The sequence below is a fragment of the Lithobates pipiens genome, unplaced genomic scaffold (genome assembly GCF_037356315.1).
Source record: "Lithobates pipiens isolate NorthernLeopardFrog02 unplaced genomic scaffold, aLitPip1_a1.2 Scaffold_30, whole genome shotgun sequence".
In the NCBI taxonomy this organism is placed as follows: domain Eukaryota; kingdom Metazoa; phylum Chordata; class Amphibia; order Anura; family Ranidae; genus Lithobates; species Lithobates pipiens.
This window is the reverse complement of record NW_027507791.1, coordinates 58509360-58523295: the sequence shown is the minus strand read 5'-3', so window position 1 is coordinate 58523295 and position 13936 is coordinate 58509360. Positions and strand designations below refer to the sequence as shown.

Here is a 13936-nt window from a genome sequence, read left to right as displayed (position 1 = left end):
GAAGTACTTCACTCATGGCTATGAAAACCTTAATGAGGCAAGTGTTGGAGAAAGCTGGGGATAAAGGTGGAGAAGAATGGCTTATGACTTATGCCGATCGAATTGTCCGGCGTACTTAGTCCGGCAAACAATCCGGTGGATAGCCACACACGGACACACGAAAAGTCCGGCGATTGCTAGCACGATGACGTACAGCACGTACAACGGAACTAGAAAAAGGAAGTTCAATAGCCAGTAGCCAATAGCTTCCTTTTCGTACTTGCTTCTGAGCATGCGTCATTCTTAGTTCTTGGCTTGGGCTGCAAAACTACTTTCTAAGTCCGCCAGACTTTACGCTGAAAAAGTCCGCTGAAGCCCACACATGATTGGATTGTCCGGTGAAATGCAGTCCGGCGGACTAAGTACGCCGGACAATTTGATTGTGTGTACGCAGCATCAGAAAATGCCTGGCTTTGGCAGGGAATGATAATGAGCAAAGTGTTTTGGCTGAGGTAAATTCAGTACAGTGTCCTGTGGTATTGCCTATCAATTCCCCTGAAGTCAGAGGCAGTACAGCTGTTAATGACCTTCAAAACCGCCGGTCCCGCCGACATAAACTGTCTATGCAGCCGCTGGTGTCACAGGACAGAGAAGACAGCAGCACAGTACGACTGTAAGAACCGGCAGCCACTATGCAAAGGTGGGTCAGCTTGAGAGGAAAGAAGAGGAGGAGGGTCCGGTCCCCGTGGAAGCGCTGTTCGGGCTAGAGGAGCGTCAGCTATACAGAGGACAGAGGCTGTGTCTGCGGTTGTAAGTGAAGAGAGACAAACCTTACCCAGTGTATCATGATCGCAGCTTGAGGCTGCAAGCAGTGTGAGTATCAGAGACATCCCGCGGATGGCCACTGGAGGCAACAGAGAGCAGCATTATGCTGCTTCAGATATAACAAATGCCCCAGCGCCATTTGGTGGTATAGGTGAGTTAGCACACACAATTAATAGAATTATGGAATCCATTAACAGATTAGCTGACTCTATCAATACACCTGCAGTTGATAATAGTAATTATGGTAATGTATGGTCTAATGAAAACAGACGTTCTGTCAGCTTAGGCAATATAGGTAATGTTAATGACATTTAGTCAGCTAATGCTAATTCGCAATACCTTTTACCAGCTGAGATTAATATATCTAGTGCATCAGTACCAGAAGTGTATTTTAAAGAGACATTACCATGTGACATCTCGCCATTAGGTTACCACCTTTCTCCTCAGACTAAAGAAAAAATATGGAAAGGTCAATTCATAGATATTCTGTCGCTTATTCCATCAGCAAAAGAATTTGTCAATAGAAATGACAAAAAATCAGATGAGAAAGATGAGGATGATAGGAGAAGACCTGTGGCGAGGTCTTTTAATAATTGGTCGCAGTCATTTGCAATATACTCCAGTGTGCTAGGTGAGAATCACCCGGAGTATTGCAGCGGGCTGTTTCAACACTTGGAGCATGTGCTAGAAGCATATAAACGTTTCAGAGGTCTAGGATGGTTTCAATACGATGAGGCATTTAGACAAAAATTAACAATCTACACCATCATTGAAGTGGGGCAATAAGGACGTCGGGTTGTGGCTTAATCTGATGGTGCCACAGAAAGTGGATTTCATTAGACAGCAGCCACAATCTAGAATGTCTCCTTATAAAAGGGGATACTGCTTTGCTTACAATGAGAACCAGCGTAAGTGGAGGGGTTTGTGCAAATACAAGCACGAGTGCTCGAATTGTTCTGGTCCCCACCCTTTGCTCAGGTGTTTCAAAAGAAATTCCAATTTTCAAAGCTCCCAGAGGGATATTTATGCAAAAAGCTCACACCCCAGTGAAACTGGCAAGCATGCAACAATGGTTGGACATATATCCAGACCAGATAATGGGTGGCCTCACATAAAGAAAACATATATAGAATATCAATGTGCACCCTCATCCCAATTAGATAGACTGGAAAATAAAATTGAGATCTCTGGTCTCCAATCACAGATGTCAAAAAGGTATGAGCAAGGGGACTATCACGGGGCACGTACATCTATTAAATCAATATGAAAAAAGCAATCTTCTATAAAAATTATTTATTAAAAATACAAAATATTACAGCTTTGGGTAAATATCACATTTTCATAGGGGAAGGTGAGGTAATTTGATTAGTTTCGCTTCTCAGCTTCTTCAGGATATTACCTACATCTAAAAAATACATCAATTTAATGGTAAGTATAAAAACGGGAAAAAAACATAATCATATAACAATACATATAACAAATCAATAATGGAGACAATATTACGATATATAGTGAAAGTGTGGTCTTACCTCTCTAACCCTACCCCTACATCAACCAGAGCCCCGATTGGGGGAGGAAAAGAAGCCTTACCCGGCGACTGGGAGGGGAATTTTGAACCAAATGACGACCTATATTCAAACAAGGTAATTTTTATTTGTTTTAATTTTTAATTAAATTACGAAGAAGAAAAACTAATAGTGAATACAAAATAAATAAGGAATTGGAAAAAATTATGAAAAGAAGAGAAAAGGGGGAACTAATCCCAAAGTGAAGGGAGTAGTGAGTATTATGTGCATACTCAACAGCCAAATTGAAATACCACCACTGTGATAGTAATTAAACCCCAGGTTAATATAGTCCATATATCAAACCAGTCACCATATCAGGGGTCACGAACCACCCCTCTAGAAGCAAAATTCGAGCCTCAATGTGAATGTGAATAAATAGTGCTACTCCAATGTTGGTGAGTGAAAAAAAGAAAAAAATAATTACGGGGGAAAAAAGAAGAGGAAAAACCATCAATCTAGAAATGTAATTACCAATTCAATCAGTTGTTTGAAAAAAGATGGATCCCGGGGTGTACGTGGCTAGGCTACGTACAATTGTAGACCCCTATAGGTAACACAGGGTGCATCGGTATGTAGAGAATGGACACAGCTCCCAATTAGAGTGGGTTGGTGGATAGGAGCAACTATGTAAAGAATTGTGGAGCAACAATAATACACCAGGGTTAGGACTATGAATATACAGCAACATATTAAAGTTAAAAATGCTATGTGTCCAACAGGTTCCTCACTCACCGGTAGTTTAACAGCTCTGTGTATCCCGTGGATCCGATCAGCATAATGGGATGGCGGTGAACCGCCATTTTATGCCCCTCAACCCTGCTATGACCTCCGCACCATGTCGCCGGCGCGTGACGTCAGCGGGGTCAGTGACTTGAACAGTGCGCGCGCATAGAAAACCTCGCGCATGCGCACAGAAGGACGGCGCATGCGCGGAGCCCAAGGCTTGCGCGCCTGCGCTTGCAGCTCAAACGGTGTATTACCGATCGGGCTGTCTGCAAGGGGGGACACAAGGGTCGAACCGCCCACCTCTCAAGTGGGTCGCCGGTTGCGCCCCCTCCAAGTCACACCAATTGCCGGGAAAAAGGCCCCCCCTCACACAAAACAACCCCGGTCAACTGGCGGGATAAAAAATGGGCTTAAGGAGATGGCAAAGGTCACACTGTCACTTTACAGTAAATCAAACCATACAAAATAAATCCATAGCACAATTTGATTATGAAGTAAATATGAGAGACAAATAAATGTCACTATAACAACAATTTATAATTATAATGATAAAGAAAAAAGAGTTGTGTCATCCCCAGCTGGGAAAGAAAGGAGTGGCAGTCAGGCAGTGCAGCTAGACGTTCAGGGCAAATCGCACTAAGTTGTAAAAAATACAGTTTAAGTATTCAAGGCCAAGGCCATAATCCATCACTAGGAATTATAAAAAGGACTTAAAAAAGTTAGTTAGTCTTTTGTAATAAGATTTTATCTCTGTTGCCTCCTCTGGTATCTGGTATATATCCAGACCAGGAGACAGCCAAGTTCCTAATTGAAGGTTTCTCCAAAGGTTTCCCTTTGCCAGTGTTTCAGGGTGAAGGGTGTGAGCCAGTAAAAAATGTAAAGTCAGTGGATACTTACGCACACATTGTTAAAGAGAAATTAGTTAAGGAAATTAGGAAAGGTAGGATAGCAGGTCCATTTGATTACCCTCCTTTCTTACCTTTTAGGATATCGCCATTGGGCATTATACCTAAAAAGGAGCCAAATACCTTTCGCCTAATCCACCATTTATCATTCCCAAAAGGTAGCTCTATAAACGATGAAATAGATGCATGTATGTCATCAGTATCATATTGCACGTTTGAAGAGGCTATTCAGCAAATTAGGAAGTTTGGGAAAGGTACGTTGGTTTGCGAAAGCAGACATAAAGGCAGCATTCAGGCTGCTACCGATTGGAGCTTTCAACTCCTTGGGTATGTATTTTAAGGGTATTTACTACTTTGATATGTGCCTCCCTATGGGATGTGCCATATCTTGTGCATATTTTGAAAAATTTGCAACCTTTTTCCAATGGGTTGTGGCTTTTCAATCTGGCTACCAAGGTATATTACATTACCTGGACGACTTTTTATTCATCAGTCCAGTGCAATCTCCTATCTGTTACTTTATGTTATAACTGTTTGGTGCGATAGCGCAACATTTCGGCATCCCACTAGCTAGCGAGAAAACAGTTTTTCCTTCCTCTGATTGAATTCCTAGGTGTCAAGATCGACACTGTTAATATGGTATTTCAGTTACCTGAATATAAAATCTTTAAGATTAAAGCTTTAATTTCAGTGTTGATTAGGCACAAAAAAGTGTTATTAAAAGAACTTCAATCTTTATTAGGCCTTCTAGCATTCGCGACAAGGATTATGCCAGTTGACAGAATCTTCTCGCGGCGCTTGTACTTGGCCATGTCAGGAATGAAATCACCATTTTCCCACGTCAGATTGACAGTTGACCTCAAGGAGGACCTGTCAGTTTGGTTCAAATTCTTTGATATATACAATGGCAGATCATTTTTTCAGGAGCAATTTGTGTCCTCATCTGACCTTGAGCTATATACAGATGCTGCAGGCTCATATGGAGTTGCAGCTATTTGGAAGACTCACTGGTGCTGTGGTAAGGGGCCTGTGAGTTGGGAGACAAACAAAGCCACCAAAAGCATAGTAGTGTTGGAGCTTTTCCCTTTAGTAGTTGCAATAGAAATATGGGGAGAGCAATTTGCAAGTAAAAGAAACCTGATTAATTCGGATAATAAAGGGGTCATATATGCATTGTTTGTCAGCCAAATCTATACAAGTGGTCAAATTACTAAGATACCTAGTGTTTCTTTTGTCTTAAATGTAATATTTAGCTAAAGGCCAGGCATGTCCCAGGGAAGGAGAATCAAATTGCGGATGCATTATCTCTATTTCAGGTATACTGATTTCGCTGTTGCCTTATGAGGAGTTTATGAGTAATCTCCATTAGCAACTGGGAATATTTGTATTATAGATGTAGATATTAGTATAAGAAATAAAGAAGTAGTTTAGCTTAACCTGCCCAGATGGTTTGAGTTACAGGAGCAGACGTCTGGTCAGCGTATATAATTCAATTAACAATACCTTTGTCTCACAGGTATGCTAAGTGTGGGTGTGAGGGAGATGTCCTGCTGTTTACCTAATGTAATAATCAAAACCCACGAACAGATACCATTTGGGGTGTGTAGTCGGTACGGAGCCGAATTCATTTGCTAGATAAAGGCTTGTGTATTCTTCCGTGCTAATCAACCATTTATCCATTTCAAAGGGTGGTTGATATGCTTAAAATATTTCTTTGATCTGTTCAGGAATGGACAATTTACCCCGGCTGGGACTATGCATAGTTAAGTGTCCTATTCAAGAGCAAACTTCCTCTTTAATTAAGTGGGCTTCAGACTAATTATCACTAACCTATTAAACCCAAAAGAGGAGGTGCTATTGAGGGGAGGAGAGGGCTAACCAATCAGTGTGGTCCTATGCAAGTCAATGAGAGGTGGCCCTTTTTAAGGGGACCCCAACCCTAGGATAAGGGCAGATGAGAACTGACCAGAGCTATGGACCAATATTAGGTAACATATCAGATCATCTCCCAGCACTTACAAGGTATACCGAATTGTCATATGTCCTGTTTTGTATTGTAATGAATGTATTGTACTCTTGTTGTATTTTTAACTAATATTTTACTCCCTCACTTAGACTATAGATATTTTCTGTGTATTAGATAAACCTGTAACGTACTCTAATAAATGGTGTTATGTTAAACCTTCCTTTCCTTTGTCAATAAGAATTCTCTTTTCAACCCATATCATATCTTCTGATTAATAAATCAGAAATATAGATTTTGAAGGTTAACATCGCCAACTCCTGCCGTATGCGGACAAGGATGGTTATGCATGTCCAGAACATCTGTGAAGCCTAATTTAGAAGTTCTTACAAATGCGATAAGACACTCTGTGGCAGAAAATACATGGGTTGAGTACTCAACTGCATGGAATAGGTGGTGTAATTTTGCTATGGAAATGGATATACAATTTGATTCTCCTTCTAAAACAGACATTCAGATGTTTCTATGTAGTTTAATGCAGTTAGAGTGGTCACATAGTCACATTTCCAAAATCATGGCGGGTTTATCTGTTTTCTTCAAATTAAGAAACTTAGCTCCGTGCACAGCATTCTTTTCTATTAGGCAGGCATTGAAAGGCTACAGGAAGAGCCATTCCGTTCCAAATAATAGGAGACCCATTTCAATTCACTTATTAAAACAAGTGTGTGTTACTAGACATTCAGTGTGTTCATCTGGTTTTGAGGCTATATTATTTAATACTGCGTTTGTACTAGCCTTTTTTGGGGCTCTCAGAATATCTGAGTTGCTGCCAAAAAAACAAAAAGGTAGTGGTGGGTTTACTAAGAAAGAATGTGATTGTCTCTGAGATGGGGATCAAATTGTTCATCCCGGTGTCAAAGATGGATAGGTTAGGAAAAGGCAGTTGGGTACCCCTAAGCCGATGTGGAGATGAGGATATATGTCCAGTTAGAGTCATAAATAGTTATCTGGCAGTTAGGCCAATAGGAGAGGGGAATTTTTTTTGATTCACGCCGATGGATCCCCTGTTACTCAGTATCAATTAAATTACATATTAAAGGCTTGCTTGAGAAAATTTAATTTAGATCAATTTAAGTTTACTCACTCTTTCAGGATCGGAGCAGCTACGGAAGCTGCTAGGATGGGATTGGATGATGCAGTTATCAAACGGTTGGGGAGATGGGAATCTCAACGTTTTCAGATTTATGTCAGACCTGATCATTTTCTTTAATTCTAGGTAATAGAAGATATGTTTGGATCTTGGGCCACTCTTTTGTATACTGGGCTAATAAAAGATCCAGGAAGCGTTGCTATACGTCCAATTTGTCTATGAATCCTGGAGAAATTCAAATTTTCTGGAAAGGAATTAGAGGTCTTCAATTGGCTAGTTTGTTTTTTTATGTCTCTAGGTGGATTGAGTTATGGCCAGCTCCGGATGTATTAATAATACACCTAGGGGGAAACGATTTGGAAAAAGTTACAACCCTGGTCCTTATGTCATTGTTTAGACGTGACCAAATTAGGGTTAAGTTATCTTTTCCAAATACCAGAATTATCTTTTCGGAGATAATCCCTTGGCTAGCATGGCTCCAAGAAGCTCATTGAAAAAATTTCGAGAAAATTAGGAGGAGACTGAACAGGTTTATGGAAAAATTTACGCCACGCATTGGAGGTTTCTCATATAGACACATTGATCTGGAGGGCGGTTTCCCTGGATTATATAGAACAGATGGAGTTCACCTGTCCGATATAGGCTTAGATATATTTAATGTAGGATTGCAAAACTGCATTGAATTGGCCGCGGTTGTGGGGTAAGCTTGAATTCTCAAACCCGGCATGTGGGGACTTTAGTTAAAAGATTTATGCATGCTCGAGTCCTTTAAGACTGAGCTGTTTTGAAGTTCATCGTTTGAAATATAAGAATTTTATTATGCAATAAAATTATCAGAATATGATTATTATTTATTTATTTATTTTAATATACCAATAAAGTGCAGCAGCCAATTCTTTGCCAATAAGTGTGTTGAGTCCTTATTTAAATAGGCTATATAAGTTTTGGCATTCGGGGAGGGTAGGTGCAGCCTGCATTCCCAGGAACTATGAGGGCTCAAGGCTTTGAGCCCGACAGCATGGGCATGCAGTCGCCCCTCCATTTATTATTAAGAGGATAGAAGTAATATTGTAAATATTTAGGGCTATATACAGCTTAATGTATTTGGGTTAATGTCCCTTTAAGAGAATGGCAAATTGGTCTGGGGCGGGGTTAAGGGTCGCAAGGCTATTGGTGATATCCCAAATGGTCACATGACCTATGGGGAATGTTCTAGAAAGGGGGCTTATGATATATATGACCCTCTCACAGGTGCACTCACACCTGTTCCCAGCCAGGCAGTGAAGGTGCAACAAGCTTCCCACCCCCCCCCCCCCTTCCCTTGTCGCTAAGCACGTTTATGTGGTCTGTCACCCTACGTGATGTAGGGGGGACTTTGGTTAAAATATTTATGTATGCTTGAGTCCTTTAAGACTGAGCTGTTTTGAAGTTGATTGTTTGAAATATAAGAATTTTATGATGCAATAAAATTATCAGAATATTATTATTATTATTTTTTTTTTTAATATACCAATAAAGTGCAGCGGCCAATTCTTTGCCAATAAGTGTGTTGAGTCCTTATTTAAATAGGCTATATAAGTTTTGGTATTCGGGGAGGGTAGGTGCGGCCTGCATTCCCATTGAATAAAGTGATGGATGCTACAGTATGGAGGGAAAAGGTGACATTTATTAGACAGAGGAACCGGGATAAATTCTTAAAAATCTGGAAGCCCTGGTTAGGTAAAATGGGATGTCCTCCTTAAAGGGGATACTGGGGGGGAGACCATACCCAAAGACTAGGTGGATACGATCAGGGAATAAATAGGGGGAACGGAGAGGGGGATCGGAAGTGGTAAATGAGAGAGAAATAAATTAGGAATAAGAATATATAATGGGAAAAAGAGAGAAAAGGAACTGCGCAATCCCTATTCTCTCTTTTTTCTAATTTACATATATATAGTATTTTTTGGTATATATTTTGAATTGCCGCATCACACAACCTTCTGTTTTTTTCACTGTAGCGCAGATTTCCTTCTCTTTTTCCCAAGAATATATAATGCACTGGTAGTAAATAGATATGGTGTATCGTTGTGATGCTCGGCACTTTATTACAAGGGAGATTCTGGGGGAGGTGGTTGGAGGGATGGATCATAACAAGGTTAGTGGGGTTAAAAAAAGGCTATAGAAGTACAGAGGAGAGGGAGTTGAGGCACTGGTAGTAGCTGAGTGAACCTGTTAACATTTGTTCTTGGTCCCCACTTTTAGTTTTCTTTTATTTCTGTTGTTTTTCTCGTTTTTTTTTTTCAGTTTTCCCTTCTTTAAGGAAATAAGTATGTAGGATGCAGAATAATGTAATGATGGTTATTTAAGCAAATTTATAAACGACAATGTAATGTAATGTAATGAGATTATAACATTATATATATGGCTTGAGGTGCTTCTCAAATGGTTGTATGGACTTTTGTAAAAATCATAAAAAAATTAAGGAGTTAAAAAAAGAATATGTCAAGTAAAGATTTATATCAATCAGTGTTGGATAGGATTTTGTTGCACATCTGTATATCCATAATCACAATATTGCCCCCTTGTCGCAGGGCTTGATGTTAATATTGGGGTTCTGGGTTCTAGAGATTCAATGTCAACAGATTCTATAAGATCTGATGATTCATTTTCCTCTAAAAGTGAAATTAGGTGGTCAAGTGCTTGGAGATCCTTCTTGGTTTGGCCAGGTTCCCCAGAGGTGCCCGTATTGACATTGAGGCTTTTAAGTAATAATTTTCGTATAAAGAGGTGAACGTCCTTGATGGTCCCAAACCTGACCAGACAGGAGTTTGGGCAAAAGTTGAGGCCATGAGCAAGGATGCTCAGATCTTCAGAGGTCAAATTCTGGGATGATAGGTATACAACATTTAACAAGGTTTCCGTGAATTGGGTTTCTGTGTCTCTGAGGTGTGTTTGTGTCTTTCCTTGTTTCCGTGTTTGCATCCTGCCCAAAAAAAGTCCCCATCGTTTGTTGTTTTTTTGAGTGATGTAAATGGTGTAGCGTTAAACGTTTTTGGGCGTGGCCCCCCATTGTGAGTAGGGGGAGCATAGGAAACCATAATGTCACCATGTGCACCGTTATGGGAACTAGGCCCATAACTGTAACCTGATTGTGAGGGAGAAGAATCTGTGTGAAAGGAATTATCGTGTGATCCATCACCATGACGGTGGGATTTTTGATGCCTGTGTCCTTTAGGCTGCGTGGAAGGAAACTGTGAATAAGAGGAGAAAGACATGGATGAACATATTGATGGTTCAAGAACATTCAAATATTTATTCACATTGTTGATATTAGTTAAAGCGGAGGTCCACCCTAAAGTGGACCTTCCGCTCATCGGAACCCTCCCCCCCTCCGGCGCCACAATTGGCACCTTTCAGGGGGGAGGGGGGTGCAGGTACCTGTACAGTACAGGTATCTGCACCCACTTCCGGGATAGCTCTCTGCGGAAAGGGGCGTAGATTAAGCCCCTTTCCCAAAGTCCCCCGCTGCCTGCTGGGAAACACACAGATCCCAGAGGCAGCGGGTCCATCCTTTTTGCGCAGCGCGACTCGCGCATGCGCAGTAGGGAACCGGGAAATGAAGCCGAAAGGCTCCACTTCCTGATTCCCATACCCAAGATGGCGGCGGCAGCACCCGAGAGACGATCGAGAGATCGGCTTCGGGTGCCGACATCGCGGGCGCGCTGGACAGGTCGCTGGACAGATCGCTTCTCGGCCTTTTGGCTAAGATCAAGTGTAGTATCGACTATAGCCCTTAGGGGTGTCTCTGCTTCACAGCTAGGACGTTGAGAACCACTTGTATCTATCCAAGCCATTAGGTCCTTGTGGGGTACCCTCTGCTCGGCCTTGTAGGATCGTTGATTAAATTCAGCTTCACCTACTTGCTGCTATTGGGCCAGAGGCTTAGCCCCCACAAGGAACGAGATTGCGGTCTTCCCTCCTCCCCCCCCTCCGCATTACTACCTTCGGGCAGTAGATGCAAGAGCCTTTATAAAGGCTTCAGAGCGAAGACGTCGAGGAATCCAGAAGGAAGCCGCCGAAAGAACACCTGAAGCGACTTCTCTCTCTCCAAGACGATGGGGAAGAGCGAGAGAAAGACCAGCAAGAAGAACCCCGCTCCAGCCACTTCCACCAGGGTCCCCGGGGATGTTGCTGCCCCAACCCCCACCTCTACCCCGGCCAGCACCAGCCAGCCGGGACCAGCCAAGCCTTCCCCCCCTGCAGACGGGCTCCCTACCTTGGAGTCCTGGATGAAGCAGACGGTCGTGCTGCAACTGAAGGAGGTGGACGGAAGGGTCCCCGACATGACCCCGGAGATCTTCGGCAAGAAGATGATCCTGGAGCAGGGGTTCAGCAAAGCGGAAACACTTTCAGTGCAGGCCTTCACAAGAGGTACATTTTTTGTAACTTTTGTGTCTTTCCAGGCCTGCAGAAGATACTGGGATATGGTCAAGGCGAGTGGTCCTGAATCCCCCTTCCGTAAGTTCGCTGCGAACTGCCCCATAACACGGGACGAGAAGTGGGTGACGGTGGCCATGAGGAACCCCCATACCTCAGGTAAGGATATAGCCACTTACCTCCAGAGGTTCTGCACCGTGGTGAAGGACCCCGTCCGAATCCTCGATGCCAACGGCTTCTGGATAGGTAAGTGGTCAGTACTCTGCAAGTTCAGGAAGGACCCTTCGGGGGACATCCTGCACCTGCAGCCGTGCTTCTCCCTGGGCAACTCCGCAGGCATCCTTTTCTACCCCGGTATACCCTTCACCTGCAACAGGTGTAGCAACACCGGACACATGGGGAAGGACTGCAAAGAACCTGCTTGCAGGTCCTGTAGGGTGACAGGCCACGAGACCAAGGATTGTCCGAGGTCCAAAGCCTGCAACCTCTGCGGAGCGGCTGAGCACGTGTTTAAACACTGCCCCCAGCGGTCCCGGTCCTATGCTGGCGCCCTGATCCAGGGCAAACCATCCTCCAGCACCAGGAAGAAGCCACCGGAAAGGGAAAAAGAGCCACAGAAGACCACGGGTAAGCACACCCCTACCCCCACCCCTGTCCAGGCCCCAGCCCGGACCCCGGCCCCAACCTCCAGCAGCCCTCCACCCGCCACCCCGGTGCTGGAGGATACCCTCCCCACCCTCCCCCCACCCACCCCGGACCTATCCTCCCTGGAAGACTTCCCCACCCTCCCTTCCACCCCCACCAGTGGACTCTCAGGAAGCCGGAAACGGAAGCCTAGTAGTCCAACAGCAGAGGAACCCGCTTCCTCCACTAAAAGGCCCACTGGCGACCGGCGCGAAAGCGAGGGACCAGAGCCAATAGTGGAGGACCTCGAGTCAGCGGGGGAGGAGGATGAGGACGTGGAGGGGGAGGAGGAGGTCATGGCCATCCCTGAGCCTGACCTCCCCTCCGACATCCACGTCCCCATCACCCAGAAAATGATGGATGCTGTCCTGCAGGAGCTCGGCCTGTCCGAGAACACAGGACAAGCAGAAGAGGCAGCGGAAGACCCCCCTCCGGGGAGGTAAGTTCGGTCCCTTGCCGACTAGACCTCATACCCCTTTTTCATTATGGCAGAGATCTCAATCTTTTCTATTAATGTGAGGAGTATCAAGGATACATCTAGAAGGCAAGCGGCACTGACATTTTTAGCCACTCAGCAGAGTGATGTCTACATGCTCCAGGAGTGCGCACTCCCTCCTCTGAGGAGGTACACACATCTGACCTCCTAGTGGACCCTCGGTCCCTCCTACTGGTCCGGGGGTGGCGATTGTAAGTCTGCAGGTGTAGCCATTCTTGTCAGGGGTGGGCGCTTCGCGGTTGACTCCATCCATGAGCTAGTCTGTGGCCGTCTTCTGGTCATAGACGGCTCATGGGTGGGAGAGCCAATTAGGCTCATCAACGTGTACGCCCCCCCAGATAAGAATGAGCGGCTGGAACTTTTCCAGACCCTGCGGACCCAACTCGTCACCACCAGGGCAGTAGTAATCGGCGGTGATTTTAACTGTCCGATAGAGGAGGATGGGCGCAGCTCCAGCATGTACGCAAAACTTTATGCTACATCCAGGCTGCTCAAGGAGATGATCTCGGAGGCTTCCCTGCAGGACGCCGTGGGATCCATAGGGAGAGGTACCGTGAACTACTCATGGTGCCGTCCCGACGGATCAGTGCGTTCCAGGATCGACTTCGTGCTCACTTCAAGAGCAGTCAAGCATCGCGATTTCTCCATGATCCCCTGCTTTTTCTCTGACCACAGGGCTATTCACTTTCGGGGTGACCTGGGCGAGGGCTTTGCCCGCGGACCAGGCTCCTGGAAGCTGAATAGTACCCTGCTGGAAAATGAGGAATTGATGGGGGAACTCCGGGAGGCCTATGCCACCTGGAAGGAGGAAAAGCGATTCTTCGGAAGGGTAAGTGACTGGTGGGAGTTTGTGAAAGTCAAGCTACGCAGCTTCTTTCAGGCAAGGGGACGACAGCAAGTGTGTGCCAGGAAGAGGGAACTCAGGAGACTGCAACGTCAGTTGCAGTCCCTGCAGGACCTTCACCACTGTGGCTGGGACGTTAGGCAGGACCTGGAGGACACCAAGAAGAGCCTGAAAGGGCACTTTGAGGAAGAATCCAGGCACATTGTCTTCCGTGCCAAGGTGGAGAACCTTGAGAAAGGTGAGAAGTGTAATTCTTTCTTTTTCAGGAAACTCCACTCAGGACACACACCCTTGTCTGAGCTGCGTGACGAGACCGGAACACTCCAGAAGGGAAAGGAGGCTGTGATGCAAGTGGTCAGCGACTACTACACCAACCT

General features: G+C 44.6%; 1 protein-coding gene and 1 pseudogene across 1 annotated transcript; both read left to right on the top strand.

Annotated features, from left to right (window-relative positions):
- Window positions 1-10840: 10840 nt before the first annotated feature.
- Window positions 10841-10992, top strand: LOC143950457 (U2 spliceosomal RNA; annotated as a pseudogene).
- A 313-nt stretch (window positions 10993-11305) lies between these two features.
- LOC143942221 (uncharacterized) lies at window positions 11306-12662 on the top strand. Its single transcript, XM_077463472.1, has one exon. It carries the CDS (start codon window positions 11388-11390, stop codon window positions 12660-12662), a length of 1275 nt encoding a protein of 424 aa, XP_077319598.1. The 5' UTR covers window positions 11306-11387.
- Window positions 12663-13936: the final 1274 nt, after the last annotated feature.